The 17,275-nt window shown below is 42.6% G+C and overlaps 3 protein-coding genes across 9 annotated transcripts; 1 reads left to right on the forward strand and 2 right to left on the reverse strand.

Annotated features, from left to right (window-relative positions):
- Positions 1-156: 156 nt before the first annotated feature.
- Positions 157-1,151, forward strand: LOC6506189 (ribosome maturation protein SBDS). Its single transcript, XM_001958341.4, has 2 exons — positions 157-345; positions 418-1,151. Exons 1-2 carry the CDS (start codon positions 215-217, stop codon positions 1,043-1,045), a joined length of 759 nt encoding a protein of 252 aa, XP_001958377.1. The 5' UTR covers positions 157-214; the 3' UTR covers positions 1,046-1,151.
- On the reverse strand, positions 1,133-3,381 carry LOC6493754 (IST1 homolog). Of its 6 annotated transcripts, none has more exons than XM_001958340.4 (5): positions 3,078-3,379; positions 2,312-3,023; positions 2,064-2,114; positions 1,696-1,758; positions 1,133-1,488 (listed from the first exon to the last, which is right to left on the reverse strand). In XM_001958340.4, the coding sequence occupies exons 1-5, from the start codon at positions 3,257-3,259 to the stop codon at positions 1,261-1,263; spliced, it is 1,236 nt and encodes a 411-aa protein (XP_001958376.1). In that variant the 5' UTR covers positions 3,260-3,379; the 3' UTR covers positions 1,133-1,260. The 6 variants fall into 6 exon arrangements, 5 of the variants coding, with proteins under 5 accessions (XP_001958376.1, XP_014764530.1, XP_014764529.1 ...); XR_001408941.3 differs by lacking the exon at positions 1,133-1,488 and adding an exon at positions 1,830-1,897 and having other exon boundaries at positions 3,078-3,380; XM_014909044.3 differs by lacking the exon at positions 1,696-1,758 and having other exon boundaries at positions 1,133-1,695; positions 3,078-3,381.
- Positions 3,382-3,707: 326 nt separating this feature from the next.
- On the reverse strand, positions 3,708-11,240 carry LOC6493753 (radial spoke head protein 3 homolog B). 2 transcript variants are annotated; one of them, XM_001958339.4, is made up of 4 exons: positions 10,907-11,240; positions 5,201-5,291; positions 4,711-5,126; positions 3,708-4,599 (listed from the first exon to the last, which is right to left on the reverse strand). In XM_001958339.4, the coding sequence occupies exons 1-4, from the start codon at positions 11,110-11,112 to the stop codon at positions 4,086-4,088; spliced, it is 1,227 nt and encodes a 408-aa protein (XP_001958375.1). In that variant the 5' UTR covers positions 11,113-11,240; the 3' UTR covers positions 3,708-4,085. The 2 variants fall into 2 exon arrangements, with proteins under 2 accessions (XP_001958375.1, XP_032310083.1); XM_032454192.2 differs by lacking the exon at positions 10,907-11,240 and adding an exon at positions 7,605-8,638.
- Positions 11,241-17,275: the final 6,035 nt, after the last annotated feature.

Here is a 17,275-nt window from a genome sequence, read left to right on the forward strand (position 1 = left end):
CAAAATCGATAGTCTGAGCGATAGATAATAAACAATTAAATATTTAATAAAAGCGTCTTTAGTGTTTTAAATTTTTTTTAAATACTCTGCTGCTTCTAAATCTGTATGAATTTTAAAATAAAGTTAGTTTGTTTTTGTTAATCGAAAACTCTTATCGGATGTGCCTATTTTTTGACTTCCCACCACTAATTCCGTATTTGTTATTTTCACAACAATGTCCAAAATATTTACGCCTACAAATCAAATTCGCCTCACAAACGTCGCTATAGTGCGACTGAAAAAAGGAGGAAAGCGTTTCGAGATAGCCTGTTACAAAAACAAGGTCCTTTCGTGGCGAAACAACAGGTAAACCTGAGAATTATTCAGCACGTGCTTCTGTAAAATTCAAAACTATTCTCCAATTGCGCATTTGTTTAGCGAAAAGGATATAGATGAGGTCCTGCAGACGCATACGGTGTTTACAAATGTCTCCAAAGGTCAGGCAGCCAAGAAGGATGAATTACAGAAGGCCTTTAACAAAACGGATGAGACTGAGATTTGCAAAGAGATCCTGAGCAAGGGGGAGCTGCAGGTTTCGGAGAAAGAACGCCAAAGTGTCCTGGACTCGCAGCTGAACAGCATCGTTAACAGCGTGGCTGCTCTGTGTGTCAATCCTGAAACCAGACGTCCTTACCCGGCTTCCATTATCGAGAAATCCCTGAAGGATGCACATTTCTCCGTGAAGATGAACAAGAACACGAAGCAAAACACCCTGGAAGCCATCAAGATGCTGCGAGAGCACCTCCCGATTGAAAGATCCCGAATGAAGCTCAGAGTCAGCTTTGCGGGTAAAGAGGGTGGCGGTAAACTGAAAGAATCAGTGGTGAAGCTTGCCAACGCGGTGGAGCACGAGGAATGGGAGGAGTCCACGCTTCACCTGACCCTGCTGATAGATCCTGGCCAATACCGCGTCATAGACGAGCTGGTCAGGAACGAAACCAAGGGAAAGGGTCTGTTGGAGCTGCTCGAACTCAAGGAGGTCGTGGAGAGCGAAGAACTCTTTTAGAAATACTTCCGTTTTGATGGCAATTGTTTTCTGTGTACATTTGTTTATATTTATGTGAAACATAAAGAAAATAATTTAAACAAGCAGTTTAAATTCAAGGGCTGAACAAATTGTTTACTTATTCTACCAGATTACAGGATTATTCAAATAGAACAGGACCGAGATTATAACAATATATACTGAAAAATTACAAAATATAAATCTGCTGCCCAGCTTTACTTCCGCTTCTTGAGGTTCTCAAAGCGCCGCGATAGCTCATCGAAGTCGATCTCGTCGTCATCGTCCTTTTTGGCTGGTCCTGTGGGCGGTATGTCCGGCAAATCGGGCAAGTCGTTGGGTACGTTGGGCAGCGATGGGAAATCAAGCGCTGGCGGAGCACTGGGCGGAGTGGGATTACCCGGTGGTAGCTTGGATCGTGGTTGAGGTTTCGGTTTGTTGGCATTCTAAATTGGGGGAAAAAGAGAAATTAATTTGATTCACATATAAATTATCTTATGGACCAATTTTTTTCTGATTAGCATTAACTAATAAATTGAAATTAACAAGTGAATTTTGTCAGATTAACGAAATATCAGAAAAAGTGATTGGCATTGAGGTTTCGGGTGCTTTAGATTGGATTGCTGGATTGGGTTAATATCCCGGATCCTGACCTGCAGATTTGCGGGATTAATCGAGGTGTAACGCGGCGGCGGATCATTTTCGGGTTTGGGGCGCTGTCAAGCAAAATTAAAAGAATAAAATGCAGTTGAAAATAATAAATTGCCATCAATAATTAAATAGCTACATCAACAAGTTCACAATGATAACAGGAATGCGGAGGAGTGGGCAGCTAACTATGAATCACTTGGATGACTGGACTTACACGCACAGTGGGCCATTGACGTCACACAGATTGAAAGAATAACATACATAGGCGAAGAAGCGAGCCCAAAAGCCGTATTCGTTTGTTTAGTGGATGTTGCAGAACGATAAGCGAGTTAGTTTAGTATTAGGAGAGTTCTACACAGAGATAACCTACCAATATGTTCTCATCCGGGCTGCCGGAGCCATCCGTAATGTTCAATTCGTGCTGTAACAGCCCAAAAATCATGCACAAAATACATGCGAAAACTTAACTATACATCAATATTAGAAAAGGGCTTAATATAGCAGCAGTCAGAGTCTTGTGTTATTGCACTTTCAAATCTAATATCTTAGAAGCTAAGTGACTTTCTGACTGCATCTGTACAAGCCACTGGCATTAAGCGTAGTGTTCTGGATATTTACATTGATAAAGTTGGTGTTCAGATCCTTTTCCTCGGCACATTTCGCCGGTAGCACGTTTAGATTCGGCGGCTGGTTGGGCGGAATATTGTAGGCAAATGGTGGCGGCGCTTGTGGTGGTGCAGCGCAAGCGGCACCACCTCCACCTCCAGCACCCCCACCGAATGATGGGTAATTGAAGGGCTTATTGGTTGGTGGTATCGGCATGCTGGGCAGTGGGGGCACCGACGGATAACCGATAAAGCCCATTTGGGGCGGGGCGGCCCCACCTCCTCCTCCTCCACTGAGGTTGTTCCTATCCGACAGATCGATCAAGTGCGGCAGATTGGGATCTTCCTCCTGCATCACCTGTGGATCGGGCTCGTACTCGATGTTGTAGTTCTTGGCAATGGCAATAAGGTAGTTCTCCACCAGCAGCTTCGGTGGCGCCTGCAGCGTTAGCTTGTGCATCAGCTTCTCGGACACATGATGCTCTCCAGTAGCGTTGCGATTGTTCTCTCCGAACTGCGGTCCGTACTTGGCCACAAAAATGTCAGAGATGATCTTCAGCTCCGCTATATCGCTCTGCAGTCGAGGACAGACCCACACCAGACTGGCCACGGGCTCCGCTATGCCTACGTCCAGTTCCTTCATTTGGGTGATGAGCCCGAATCTGGCCAGCAACAAGTCGCAGTACATCTCCACCATTTCCATGGCCTCCACCAAGTAGTCCTCCCTGGGATAACGTAGATGCTTAGCTAAATAGCATAACTAAAACACGTTCACATACCTGATAATGTGTTCCACTCGGATTCTTGCTCTTTCGATTTTTCCCGCAGACAGATAATCTGCGATTTCTTTCCGGGACTTCTGCGTCAGCTCCGCCTTCTTCTTTTCGAGCAATTTTAGGCGATTCAGAGACAATCGAAGATTTGTCTTCAGTTTATTGTAGTTGGGGCCGCTGGAGAACATTTTAGCGAGTTAATTAACCTAGCTGGGCAGCCGATTCTCTAATGAAAACAATGAAATTTTGTCTGGTGATTCATTTAGTTGGGGAAAAACAATTGTTTTGTGACGTCACGGACCAATCGACGATAAGCGGTTATCGAGATTCAGTGTTGTGTTACGCATTATTTTTGTATTAGAAATAGCTTTTTTTAAAAAACTTGATTTCAAAAATAATTTTCAAAAATTTAAATTAAAATAACGTAAAAAATAATTATTTTGCTTTTTCGCAAATTTAAAAAATTCGAAAACAATAAACTTGGGATCAACGTTCATTAGAAATTTATTTTACAGAAAAAAAATTTAAATTTTAACAAGGATTCTCATGTTTAAAACTCAAGGATTAGATATTGTATAACCGACAGATATTTAATTTCGAAATGCGTTTACCCACACAGCCAATAAAACGACGTTATTTCAAATCTGGTTACTCGAGCTTTATTCGTTGAATTTTCGGTAACACAAAAACCTTTAACAATATCCAGTTTACAATATGCCATTCCATTTCAATCCTTTCTGCCAATCCGCCGCAGTGCAGTTGTGTTTGGCGCTCGCCGGCCGATAAACTCGAGGCTCTCTGCAAATCGCCAAACACAAAAACAAAGTTGCGGGCGCATTATCCTCGATGCTGCGATTTTATAGCGGCATTACGCGCAATTAATTGTGTGTGTGTGTGTGTTTGGGTGTTCAGGGAGAGATGTGTGAGGATGTGTTTACGTGTAGGGGAGAGCCTCTGAGAGGGGCCTCGAATTGTCAACTAAACTGGAACATAATCATCGATTCGGTAGGCTGCCTACAGATGCGGGGGCGTAGGCGGCGATTCGGGGCACTCCTCCGTCACTGATTCGCAAGGACATGCCTCAAGTTCGTCGATCATGCAGCCCTCCTCCTCGCAGATATCCTTGGACCTACTGGACGGCTCTGACTCATCCCGGTAGCCGGCGTAGATCTCGGCGCGCTGCTTGATGATCTCCTGGATGATGGCCGTAAGGATCTCCCTTGAATCGACAATGTGGCCAACTTCCTCGGCCACTTCGGCTGATAGCCAAGGACAGATGCTCTTCATCAGCTGCTCCTTCTTGACGGCATCGCTGGCTGGCTCTATGTTTTCGAGTACTTCCGGCACCAGGCTGGCAATGTGTCCCTGGAGCAACTTGGCCGCCGTCACGCTCTTCTGCATCTCCTCGTCCAGCTCCTTGGCAATGGCATCTTGGCGCAGGCGGCGCTCCTTCTCGGCCTGCAGGCGCATTTCCTCGGCCTCCAAGCGGCGCAATTCGGCCAACTCCGCCTCCCGTTGGGCCAGGAATCTGTGAAATAATTGGTAAATTAATTAAAATCGATACGTAAGTGATCCATTAAACAAGATTCATATTTTCAAAACCCTTTAAACACATCCTTGCAGGACAAATATTACTTACTCTTCCTGTTTGCGCCTCAGGCTGGACAGCTCCATCTCGTGAGCCACCTCCAGCATGCTCTGTTCGATGCACGCATCAACCAGGACATCAATAATGGGCTGCGCCTCGGCATCGAAGTGGAAGAGCTCGCCGTCGCCGATCTCGGTGCTCGCATCCACACCCACCTTGGCGGGAACGAACGGCGGCGTCGGCGGCTTCTCCAGGAATAAATCTGTCTGCGTGTCCACGTTGAACTCGGGCGGACGCTGCACTAGCTTTTCGAGGTACTTCTCCGTCTGAATGTTCTCGTGCTTTCGGCCCTTGACTGGCGGAGGTGTGCCCAGGACGTTTCTCTGGTTGCGGCACTGCACTGTCCGTTTGCGCAGCATATTGCGGCGCCTCAACTCGGCGGCCTTGTCGAATGGATCCACATCCGTCTGGCGGCAGAGTGCAAAGTGGATTAGTTCAAGCCGGGTCAGGGCTGGCAGTGGATCCAGCTTGGAGTACTTACCACCAGGGAGGAGTTACCAAAGTTGCTGCCCTTTATGACGCGGCGGTCGTACATAACGTTTTTGTATGGCTCCGGCGGAGGCACGATGGGTCTGCGAAGGAGAAAAGGAGCACAGGGATGGCAGGTGAGAGCCATCAATTAGTGAACCTCGACCCAGTTCATAAAAATCCACACAAAGAGAAATGTTAAGGGAATAATTTTAAATACTTTTAGTAGAAAACACCATTTGTGAAATGCCTGATTCTATCACTGGTTCTATCTGATTTTGTATCTATACATTGTGAAACATAATTTTCTATGTTTAGTTTAAGTTTATGTTATTGTTTTATGTTAAGTTCTTAAATATCCAGTACTGTTTGGTTGGTAAGTCTTGAAGATAGCTGATTTCTCTGAGCTTTTTTAGAAAACAAAATTTTTGAAAATACTGATTTTATCAAATGTTGTATCTAATAAAAAAAAAGCATGATGAAACATAATTTGTTATATTTAGTTGAAGTTTATGTTATAGTTCTTAAATACATAGTACTAGATATATATAAGCTACTAGCTAGTAAGCTGATTTCTCAGTGCTTTTTTAGAAAACTAGATGTTTAAAAATACTGATTCTTTCAAATTTTAGATCTCCTAAGAAAAAAAACATGATAAAAAATATTGTTTCATGTTTAGTTTAAGTTTATGTTACAGTTTTATATTACGTTCTTAAATATCAACAAAAAATAAGTATTGTTTCGTTGGAAGAGGCCTTGATTTCTCAGACCTTTTTTTAAAATCCAAATTTTTTAAAAGACTGATTCTTCCAAATTTCGTATCTAATAAGAAGAAAACATTATAAAAATAGTTTTCTATTTTTGGTTTAAGTTTATGTTATAGTTTTATGTTATAGTTCTTAAATATCTAGTACTGTTTGGTTGGTATGTCTTCAAGATAGCTGCTCTCTCAGTGCTCCTTTGTTTTCTTGGTAGACCCAAATCTGTTGCACTTGCAAGGCGATAACCATCAAATTTGTGCATTTCTCAACGCCCTCGCAATCCGCTTGTCAAGTCATCTCCGATTCGAATCAATTTCCCCAAAGTTCACTACACTTTTGGGTCAAATGCGAATGCGGCGAGCTCCGAGTTAAAGCTTTAAAGCGAGTCCATTCCGCCGCGGCTGAGTAATTTATGACTTGCTAATTTGTACATAGAGGGAAGAAAACACTACATACATGGAGGGAAGAGTATGTGTAGTACATATGTGGAGGACCTAACATTGCCAGACATTGCACTAGAAGAACTTGGCACCTGAACTCGTGACCTATGCAAATTTTCAGCTACTTTTGGCCCACAAACAGGAAGTCACATTGAAGTTGTTCGCGAATGTCTAACAGCGGTTCTCTGGGTCTGGGTCTGCAGTCCAAAGCAATCACTTGGAAGGAGGAGTCTCTGGTCAGGTCTGCCAACTTCTATTACTCACAGGACACGCCGGCCTCCCTCCGCCGGCCTGTAGCGAAATCTAGGGAAATGGCTTCTTTACGGCCTTCTAATTTCGCCGTTGAATGATATTTCATATTATTCTTCAATAGTAAAAAAGTGTTTTCCTCTTTGGGAGGGAGCCCATTTACCAGAATAGCTTCCATTTATGGGAGGCACCGTATCCATCATAGGTGTCCTGATGGCCCCTTTGGTGTGGTAATTGAACTTAATTCCTCCCCATTTGTGGCACTATTTTTCGCCGTTTCTCCCCATTGTTGTTGTTTACGAAATCTTGATTTAAATTATTTAAGCCCGGTCTGGGAATATGGGATATTCCCCACTAGCACGACATGTTTGGGTCCGTTTTGTCCTCGCCGCTCGCATGTTCCTTTATGCAAGGCAACGAGTTTCCCATTCGAGAATGCGCTAAATAAATTAATCAAGCCGTTCAGGGAATTTAAAATCGAATGTCCGAATGTCTGAATGGTATTGGAAAGGGGTATTTCCATCTAATTGATTTGTTGGATTTGTTGGCCAATCAATAATGGACGGGACAGGAATGTGGGGGCTTCTAAAAAGTGGAGCTATTTAATTTAGATCTTGGACAGAACCTTGATAGACATATCCTCCAGTACAGGGAATAATTATAGCTGTTTTTGAAATAAATAATTTTTTAAAAATAATTAGAGCTTCAAAGGATCTGGCAATTAAGGATATTTCGCATTTTCTAATTGATCTGTAAAGTGTCAATCGATAAAGGTTGTGAGGCGCGAGGGGCGCTTGGAACTGGTTTCATTTCCACTCCTGTCCGGCGCTACACTTCTCATTTGAATTTATGGTAATACATTTTGGCCCACTTTGCCGTGGTCAGTCGGGTCGGGTCGGGGTGGCCCTGTCACCCCTTATTTCGCACTCGCTCCCCGGCCCCTCCTGGGGGTTGGCCTTTTTATTACCTTTTCTCGGCACTGCTGTTGTTGTTGGTGGCCCGACGCTGCTGCAGTTGTTGTTGGAACTGCGCCTTGGTGATGTGTAGGCCGCCGGCGAGGGATTGGGAGTCGTTGGAGGACTTGGAGGCCGCTGCCGCAGCTGCGCCGGCAGCTAAGGCCGCCGTGGCACGCACCCCGTTCAAACGGGTGGCGGCCACCTTGTGCTCCTTGGCATCGCCCGCTACAGGCTGCTCCTTGCCGTAGTAGCTCTGCAGGATCATGGGATAGGAGGAGTAGGCGTAGACATGCCTCCTCAACATAGTGGCGGGAATCATTTGGAGCTCGTGCGGTGGGGGCAGGAAAATGCCCTGCGGCACCGTCGTCTCGAATCGCGGCCGTTGCGCCATCGCGGAGTCCATCCAGGCTCCGGAACTTGAGCTGTAGTTGCTTCCTCCGCCTCCGCCGTAGTTCTCCTCCGGCGCCAAAAAGCGCAGCTTCTGGCTCAGCTCATCGGCGAAGCTGCGCACCTCCTGGGTGCTGCGGGAGAAGTGCAGTCGTGCCGGATCCCGGCTGGGCTCTACATGATCATTCCCGCTGTCCTTGGCGACTTCCTGGCGGCGTATGGGACGCACGATGGCCTGCTGGGGTCGATTGGGGAACGAGTCCAGCTCCTGCTCCTCCGAAGGATGATGACGCAGCACCGAGAAAGCGTTCGTCACCACGTGCTGGAAATTGTAGGGACTCTGATAGCGCTGGACGTTGAAAGAGTTGGAGTTGGAGTTCGAATAAGAGTTGCCGATAGAGTTGGAGTTGGAGATCCTTCCTGGTGCGTAGGGATAGCTGCTGGCGAAGGAGAAGTTCTGCGAGCGCTCCGGTCTATTGTCGGTAGAGTGGACAGGATCTTGATCAGGATGTGAAAGTGCTGGGTGCTGTTGCTGCTCCTGCTTCGTCTCTGGCATGGTCTCCGCGTCGTCCTCGGTTATCCCTGCGCCCGGCCACCGGTCACCTCGTTCATTATAAATAGCCACCACACGCTCTCTCACCCACCGCACACCGAAAAAGTTAATCAATAATTTTTTCTAGTTTTGTTCGTTTTTGTTTCCCCTCCACCGGCGTGGAGGTGTTGCTTCTATTTTGAATTTCACCGCGGAACACGTACCGCACCGTTCGAGTGGCGAACGCCAAATGACCAAAGGACTAAAAGGACTCGCCTTCGGACCTGGCTTCGACTCTGCCTCGGCCCGTGGTCAGCATTCGGTTTATGTACTCCGAAAAAAGGCCTGATTCTTTGAATTTCAGTTTATGACCTTAGCTTCTATTCAACTTTTATTCTTTTTGGAATAAAAATTTGAAAAATTCGTACTCTAATTTTTGAATTGAAAAAAATATATGAAGAACCACAAACACTTTTCTAATAAAATATATACATATTTCATACTTAAGCCTAAAACTAGCACTCTAAAAAAATCTCTTTCTAGTAAATTTCTTTCAGTGCCTCTTCGTATTTTTAGTTCTTGTGTTTGGGGCAAGTAAGTAATGGTGTTGCAATAATAATGCGGACTGTTAACAGGCGGGCAGCGCTGGCATGCCAAATCCAAGTTGCCTGGAATTGTACTTTGCATAAGAACTTGCCACCCAGGTGGGGCCATTTCCAATTAAAGTTCCTGCTACCTGCTACCTGCCACCTGCCACCCAAAGGACCTTGAATTTCCCACGATGGTGTCCACATTTCCTGTCACTTTGCTGGAGATGACTTCACGCATTTCGCTGGCTGACATTGAAGTCGGAGGTGGGCGGCGGGTGGACCTATTACTTAGAACTCCTCCGGCTAATGTCAATGGCCAAGGTCAACTGCTCGGCCTGGCTGATAAGTGGAATTCAACAGCATAATTAAGTGGATTTCTTGGCACCCGAAAGAGCTCCTCGAAGAAAAGGCGGCGGAAGAAAGGTCAGGGATCAGATGGAGATGCATGATTGTGACTTAATGGCTTTGTTGGGTGGGGGAGAGCACCTCCAAAGCTCAACACCTCCATTGGAGAATAGGGGAGTGGATGTGTGGTTTCCTACTCATCGAAAGTTTACCTCCATTAATATGTTCTGATCATGTGATTTGACGAAATGTTGGTATAATTTGATATTATTAGTTTGTATGGCGTTACCATTTCCCTAATCCCTAATAACATATGTGGCTAATATCCTTAATTTTCACCCAATAAATATTCCTTGAACGACCTTAATTAGAATTAAGAAATATCTATTAAAGCCTTAGATATTATAGTTCCTATCAACTCCTTGGATCATCTTTATATCCCCAATTTGACCTTAATCCGACCCAAGTCCTGTCCCCGTCATTATCTGTAGAAGGATATGTATATTTTTACGATAGTGCGTCAGTTGCTAGTTTTAAGCACTGAGTCCTTTGTCCCCCAAACCATTGTTTGCCGGTCGGGACACGAAGGTTTCCGTTCAAAATGGTAGCAAGTTCGCGTGTCCTTTGGTTGGGCCATTGTATTGACCATCGGCCGAGCACGGGCGGCGTTTAATAATTTATTTACGCAATTTATGACTTTCGTTTTTTTCCCTGGATTCCATTGACCCCAAAAGGGGAGGCATGCAGGACACCCCAAGCAGCAAGTGTGAAATCAAATCAAATTATGGCGATTGAGATTCGAAAATTAAAGGTAAACAAATTATTTCTCACTGACAGTTTAGAAATCTTAATAAAGTTGTATATATAAATTTTAAATATGGCATTGTTTAGTTTCTTATAAGTAAGGTTTTTATAATACACGGATTAATTCCTACTTAAGGGGGCAACCCTAGTTAAACTTTCAAAAATTCGATTTTTTTTCAGTCTTTTCAAAGCTTAGGTTCCTAGAAATATGTCTGTAAAATTTCAAGATGGTATTTCAAAAATGGAATAAGATATACAGCCTCGAAGGGTAAGTTAAAACTTAAAACTCGTTTTTCTGGAAGCAGTGTTTTGAAAGTCGGTGACCAAGATTTCTCAAAAACTACAAAACCGATTCTGCCAAAAAATTTGTGGGCTTATAGAAGCCCACTAGAATAGAGTATAATAGTATACTCTATTTAAACTGTGTATTTTTAGAAAATAAAATGAATGATTCAAAAATTTTGGTAGTTTTCTTTTAATTAATTTATGAAAATGGTCATTTTTTTCGCGATACAAATAGGGTAGTTTTTAATTCCTCACAAGTATAGTCTAATATAGGTAGTTATCCTACAAACCCTAAAAACAACATACTCCACGAAAAAGGCATTAAGGGGTATCTCTTTAATCCCTTGGGTGTGGACGGTTTGCTACTCACTTGGGGCAACCTTTGATTTTGATCGGCTTGGGCTGGCTGGCCCACCAGAAGGCCTGCTTGCACGGCGGCGCGGGACAGGGGGTGTCCTGCCACTTGAGCTGCATCTCGGTGACCTCGGTGCCTTTGATTCCGGTGCTGAGGAAGTCCATGCCGGAGCCCTTGCTGCCGCCATTGGGCTTGTGGTCGCGCTTCGGGATTGTGGGCATTGCTCACTATTCTACGGATTTGTCTCGTTTTTGCGTATCAATAAAATATATTCTATAAATCTCGGATAGGTCTTGCCGCTTGCCGAATTTATGTGTAAAAAAATGACTTTACAAACTGACACATTTTCACAAGGCTGTTGTTCGGATTTGGCTCACTTTTCAGCACACTTTTTGAATTTGATTTAAAGTTTGTGTTGTCGGTGGCTGGCTGTGGCTGCAATTTGTATCCAAAATAAACAACAACGGCGGAATTCGCTCAGTTGCCATGGGAATTCAATGTCGGCATTGTTAAACTGTTGCTGTGTGGGGATGGGGTTTTCGGGATGTGATGGGATAATGCGAGTCATTCGATTGTGCACTCGATTCCCATCATTTTTTCTTATTTGCAACTATCGTAATTTTATTTTATTTAGTTAAAAATCCTGTTGTTCTTTGCCTTTCCTGCCTATGACTCCTATTCCTTTTGTGACTAAACTCCACTGACTATCCTTCGATTGGGGTATTCTATTTTTATATCTCCTATTCAAACATAAGAAATCATAACTCCTTGGAAGCTTTTTGACCAAAAGCTAAGGAAAGCGAAAGTTGCAACTTCTTTTCAAATTTAAACGTCTATGTTTTACTGTTCGGCCTAAGAGCGATGTTTTTTGAACGAGGTGGCAACTTTATGGCTAAGCAGTTTTCCAATTAGAATTCTTAAGCAAGCAGTTAACACAAAAGCAGTGTAAAATACGTTATATTCAGAAAAAGCGCGGGATTTGTTTCGATTTTTAGTTAAAAAATTATTTTTTAGTATTTATCCATATATTAAAATATTTTACATCGATTTATTATATTGAAACTTAAATATTAATCATAATAATTTTGATATTTGGTTTTAAAGACATAAAAAACATAATAATAATATTATCCAACAAAAGAAATAATTTATAAAGTCATCTGCTTTTTATAAAAAAAACACAAACTATTTGAAATTTTATATATCTAAAAACATAAATTTATGCAAGTCAAATAAATCCTCTTAATTCCTTGAAATTTCCAAGTCTGACTGAGATTTACAGGGATATGCTCCTTGATTGAAGTCGATTCGATTACCAAACGCTACTCCATTTAAACCACAAGCCCCGCCCGAATCAAATTTCCTCGGAACGTGTCATTTAATTACTTTTTCCCGAATGATCCCAATCGGTATCAATATCTGGCATTATCCTACGGTTGTCATTTGTATCAACCCCGCTTATTCGTCCGTTTTGCTTGAAATCCTTCGGACTGTTTGGATTATTCATTAACAAATGCTTTGGAGGACAATTACGGGGCTGTCAGCGATGACGTTTCGCTTTATGCGGGGGTGATAATTGCCGGGAGAGTGTCCGCTTTTGTGGCCGGACGACTCGAAGGGGTCGTCCTAAGATCACAGGGGCGGCGGGCAGTGAGTCAACATCGATAAGTGGCCATGACTCTCGACATTTGCCCTCCGAGGGCCGCCCCCGACTCCCGAAAAAGGTTAATGATAGGCCACACAGGCGGGCCTGGACTTCGATGATCTTGTCCAGCTTGTCCAGTTTCCCGATCATTTGCACAGATACCTTTCTGCGAAGGAGACCCACTTTGTTGTTGTCAAACAAATCACTTACTCGGATGCTTCTACCTCCAGAAACTCACACGTGTGCCTGCTTGCTGGCTTCTAGGTGTGAGCTGCAGTTTTCCCAGGAAAAATTGCGTCCAGCTCGGGATTTGATTAATTTATTACCCGATGCCAAAGGGAAAGTGATCTCCGGTTGCCTAACGGTAGAAAAGGTTCGTAAAAAACTCCATTCGGCAGACAATTGTAAAGATCTGCGGGCTGCTGTTGTGGGCATGTTTTAATGATTTTATGAGTTATTTATGTGCACCACTGGCGCCACTGGGAAATAAAATAATTATTAACTAAGACGGTAAAAAGAGAGTAGGTGAAATGAATTTTCACTTGTAGATTGCGTTTATATCAATTCAAAAAGTGTGTAATTAATATTTATTTATTTATGTATTAGGCTAATGAATTAATATTCTTACATGGCTAATATATAATCTAACTTACATACTAATATTATAAAAATGCCTAACCATTAAGGTGTAAATTTTTCTGAGCCCCTCTTACTTCGGAGACTAGGCGGTAAGAAATTGAGATATGTATTGCTTTATTTATTATCCTATTTACGTTTATTATTAGGAGATTTTCCTAATTTTATTTTAATTTAATTTAATTTTTAGACAGAGTTCTATCCCAGTTTGTTGATTTTTTTAAGATGTTTCTAATGGAGTAAAGGAATAATCTCCGACATTATAAAGACTCTAAGGACCTTAAGGAGTATTTTAAGAAAATAAAAATAATATGCTAAAAATACTATAATTTGAAATCTGTTTCTTTGTCTTCATGGGTAACGAAATTTTTTTTTTTCGCGCGGTTCCCGCTGCATACGTACAGCCCACCTCCAGCCCAACCGATGAGGGGCGCTGCTGCATAACGTACGGCTAGAATCGCGGGGATAGATCTGAGATAGTCAGGGTAGTAAGTATCACGAGGAAGAGTGTTGCAAAGATGAAGCCTTAAGGATAAAAGGATTCAAGTTATACATTGAGCAAACTGATAAGATATGGTAGAGACCATTGTAGTCCGAACATTATTATTTTTACCCCTACATTCTTCGTAAAATATTGATAGAATACTTCGTGGATTCCAATTTTAATCGGCCTTAATGGACATGTAAATATTTATTTATTACTGAATATTAAAGATCAATTTTATAAGTGCTACTGTCATAAGTGTCGTAAATGAAAGTTTAAATTTTCTACTTCAAACCCTATAAACCTCAATAACTCCCAAGAGAAAACATAATAAGCCTAAGTAAAATACTTAAATACTGATTTAAACAATCATTTAATATTCCTGGAAACAAGAACTCATAACTATTTGTTTTATGCCACAAAACTTAGGCTAAGTGACAGATACAGTTTATTGTAAATGAGCTTTATTTTCGGCCCATTCTGCCGTTTAGCCGATAAACAAACTCACCCAAATTAAAATAAATATAACAATTTTTCTCCTAATGACAAGCCCCATATATAAGAAATGCAAAACACGCAAACAGTTTGTGGCTTTCTGGGGCTACAAGTTTGCATGACTGAAATATTTTGGAGTATTATTGATTGCCGACATTCAGAGCATAAATGGCTCTTTAACTTTGGCCGAGAGCTGCCTCTGACAAATGTGCGAGGTAAGTGAAAATGTAAGTCTTTAGTCGGTTAGTCAGGCATTAGACATTGCCTGCCCCAGACCCTGCTCCTGCCCCTGCCCCTGCCCCTGCCCCTGCCAGTCTGTGCCCCCACCACCTCACCACCTCACCACCTTTTGGCGACTTTTGTGCGTCTTATTTGCATTGGGTCGGGACTTGATAACAGCAAAATCCGTTTGTCGATCGCTTCCAAGCTACACGGTGGAATAACTTAAGAAATGAACGTTGTGTGCTTCGGTTTCGGTTTATTGTTACCTTACACACACACACTCGTACACTGTGAAAATAGAAAATGAAATAAAATAAAAACGCGATCGTCTGATCGTCAACAACAATGAGACTGGACAATATAAATGGTCGCATCGGAATTGCTAATTTGCTTTTCAGTTGCTCGGGGTTCGGGGCTTCGGTTTGGGTTTGCCTTTGGGTTTTTATTTTGTTTTTATTTTGTAAATTGTTTTTCTCTTTTTTTTTTAGCCGCACCACTGGTCTGGGTTCCTGGTACGTTTGACCCTCCCTTTTGGACCCCAGTGGACCCCAATCGGCGGTCGGATTGATTTTTGTGCGACATTTTTGACATGCGGATGTGCCATGTTAACGAGAAGAGGACAACTGTTCGAGTGCAGCTGCACTGGGGCTCGATTTCTCGGCCCGAAACAAATCCTTTTGCACATTTACAATAAATTGAATTTGACCAATGCTGTTGCGGTTGCGGAGTGTCCTTTGCAGCCCCATCCCTTCCGAGTTGTCCGAATCAAAGTTGCACAGCAAGTGAAATGCTTGAAAACCGCAGCAAATTCGTCGAATTTGCCATGCGGTGAGGCTGAACTCAAGGCAGCAAGGATTTCAGGATCTGCTGGCAGTCCTTTGTCTCAGTGGGTGGGTGGGTGTGTGTGTGTGTGTGCGCCTCGGCGTATGCATAATTGATGCGAATGCTTGTGGCAGTAGTCGAGCTTAGGACCCGAAACCAGAAACCATTCCTCATAATTGAGTCGCCCCCTCAACCCGAAATGAAAAGGCTCCTCCTCCATGAAACAAAAAATAAACCGAAACCCCATGAAAAAATGGTAAAGTTCATTTGCTGCAGCAGAGATTTTTTTGTCGGATTGGGAGCTGTCTGTGAGCTGGAAAATGAAATGCAGTTGGAAAAGCCGCAATTTTTCAATTACACATTGCTGGAAAGGAATCCCCTTCTAATATATTAATATGCAGACTCCTAGGATTTGTTGAAAGGTTTTAAACAACTGCAGTTTTTATAAAGATTTCAGAAAAGTGTCATCACCATGATGACATTGGACCAACTTTTCTTCAATTTTCTTTATAGAAAATCTCTATTTTAACCAAAAAACATTTCTCTTTTCTTTTTGTGAAAATCTAAATCTTTTTTCACACACCCCCAAACAATAAACCATTATTTTGACTTGAAACACCGTTAGGCGCCACCTGTACTAGACACATCCCGTTTCAAGGATAACAAAAAGGTCCTGGATAAAGATCTCCCTGCTGGACACACTTTCACTCTCGACATGCCAGACAAAATTCCAAGGAATCTACCTGTTACACGTGCAATTCTCTGTCCAGTTTACCTGGAAAAAATTGTCCATTATATGGTTGGTTGGGACTCGATCGTAATCGATCTTGTATGTAGGTGCTGCCTTGTTTTGGCTCATAACTCAATTAGCCGGAAAATGTCCCAGCACTGCTACGTGTGGTGTTAAAACCTGAAGATCTTTATTAGGCGTGGACTGGCTGTTGTGGCCACACCACAGGACAATTGGAAGATGACTTCCGTTTTCCCTGGAAGATTTTCGGAAAGGTGTGGAAAATGTTCCTCTTCCTGTTGGGACTTTATCGAGAACAAGTGTTAAGGATGCGCGTGACCGGGACCCACAAATTAAGTCACGTAGCAGTAGCGGGTTCAAAATTGTGCGTAGTGTGATGATGAGGTCTTCTTTACAGTTAGAGGATGTGGTATCTTATTGTCCTAGTGATTAATTTAGATAATATTTCAATAGAAGTAACTATTGATTGAGAAAGTTGTTTGTGAAAATAAGGAAATGGAATCCCAGTTCTATAAAAAAAATAAAAGCCCCTATTAAGGTAACATTTCACAGATTTTTCCCCTTTCCATGACTTCAGTTTTATAACCAAAATTAGCGGAAGTTTCTCAACCAATCACCCTCAAATCATATATTCATAGAACAATTTCATGGGTTTGGCGAATGGCGTAGCCCCCTCCCTGATGTATCCTCCACATTAACGATTGCCTACAAATTGGTATTTAATAGCTAACCCTCTGTTTGTGGAGTATAGTCACTGGGATATCGGGCGAAACGATCTCACTTCATCAACTTTCCACAGTCATCCACTTCACTCGCCATCTTTTGTTTATTGTCAACATATCGAAGGAGCATATTCCACAAAGCAGACATCGCTGGATCATAAAATCCGAGGGGAACTATGAACGAAATTAACCAATCAATGAATTTTTACGGACTTTGTTATTTTTGGATGGTTTATTTCTTTGATTTTTGGGTGGCGCTGCGTGGGGCTCTCATCGCATCATCTTTTACAACTTTTGACTTTCCTTGTGGGTCTTTTATTGGCCTTATTTATTATTTGTTGGGAACATGGACTTGGGGGCTTAGCTGCGATAAAAAGCAACTCGTTTTTAATTATTGAAAATACTTCTTATACATGTTTATGGCTGGTAGCCGGGAACGCTCGAAATGGATGGACAAGTTCATAAAACGAGCCACCCCACACGAACCAAGGAATACTACAATTCGAGAATATTTATTACGCTTTTTTCGGTGGCCGGTTGCTGGCAAACAAAAGGTCGCAGACAGGAAGTGTGGATGGGTCTAAAAAAAAGGAGGAAAAACAAACAA

This window comes from Drosophila ananassae, chromosome 2R, assembly GCF_017639315.1.
Source record: "Drosophila ananassae strain 14024-0371.13 chromosome 2R, ASM1763931v2, whole genome shotgun sequence".
NCBI lineage: Eukaryota > Metazoa > Arthropoda > Insecta > Diptera > Drosophilidae > Drosophila > Drosophila ananassae.

What these genes read in the sequence shown, in the direction of transcription:
- LOC6506189 (XM_001958341.4), top strand. Translation starts at nt 215, where the DNA reads ATGTCCAAAATATTTACGCCTACAAATCAAATTCGCCTCACAAACGTC. An exon ending in CTTTCGTGGCGAAACAACAG is followed by an intron (nt 346 to 417) that starts GTAAACCTGAGA and finishes GCATTTGTTTAG; the next exon opens with CGAAAAGGATATAGATGAGG.
- LOC6493753 (XM_032454192.2), bottom strand. Translation starts at nt 8,536, where the DNA reads ATGCCAGAGACGAAGCAGGAGCAGCAACAGCACCCAGCACTTTCACAT. An exon ending in TTGGTAACTCCTCCCTGGTG is followed by an intron (nt 5,127 to 5,200) that starts GTAAGTACTCCA and finishes CTCTGCCGCCAG; the next exon opens with ACGGATGTGGATCCATTCGA. An exon ending in CTGAGGCGCAAACAGGAAGA is followed by an intron (nt 4,600 to 4,710) that starts GTAAGTAATATT and finishes ATTATTTCACAG; the next exon opens with ATTCCTGGCCCAACGGGAGG.
- LOC6493754 (XM_001958340.4), bottom strand. Translation starts at nt 3,259, where the DNA reads ATGTTCTCCAGCGGCCCCAACTACAATAAACTGAAGACAAATCTTCGA. An exon ending in CGAGTGGAACACATTATCAG is followed by an intron (nt 3,024 to 3,077) that starts GTATGTGAACGT and finishes ACGTTATCCCAG; the next exon opens with GGAGGACTACTTGGTGGAGG. An exon ending in GCCCGGATGAGAACATATTG is followed by an intron (nt 1,759 to 2,063) that starts GTAGGTTATCTC and finishes TTTGCTTGACAG; the next exon opens with CGCCCCAAACCCGAAAATGA.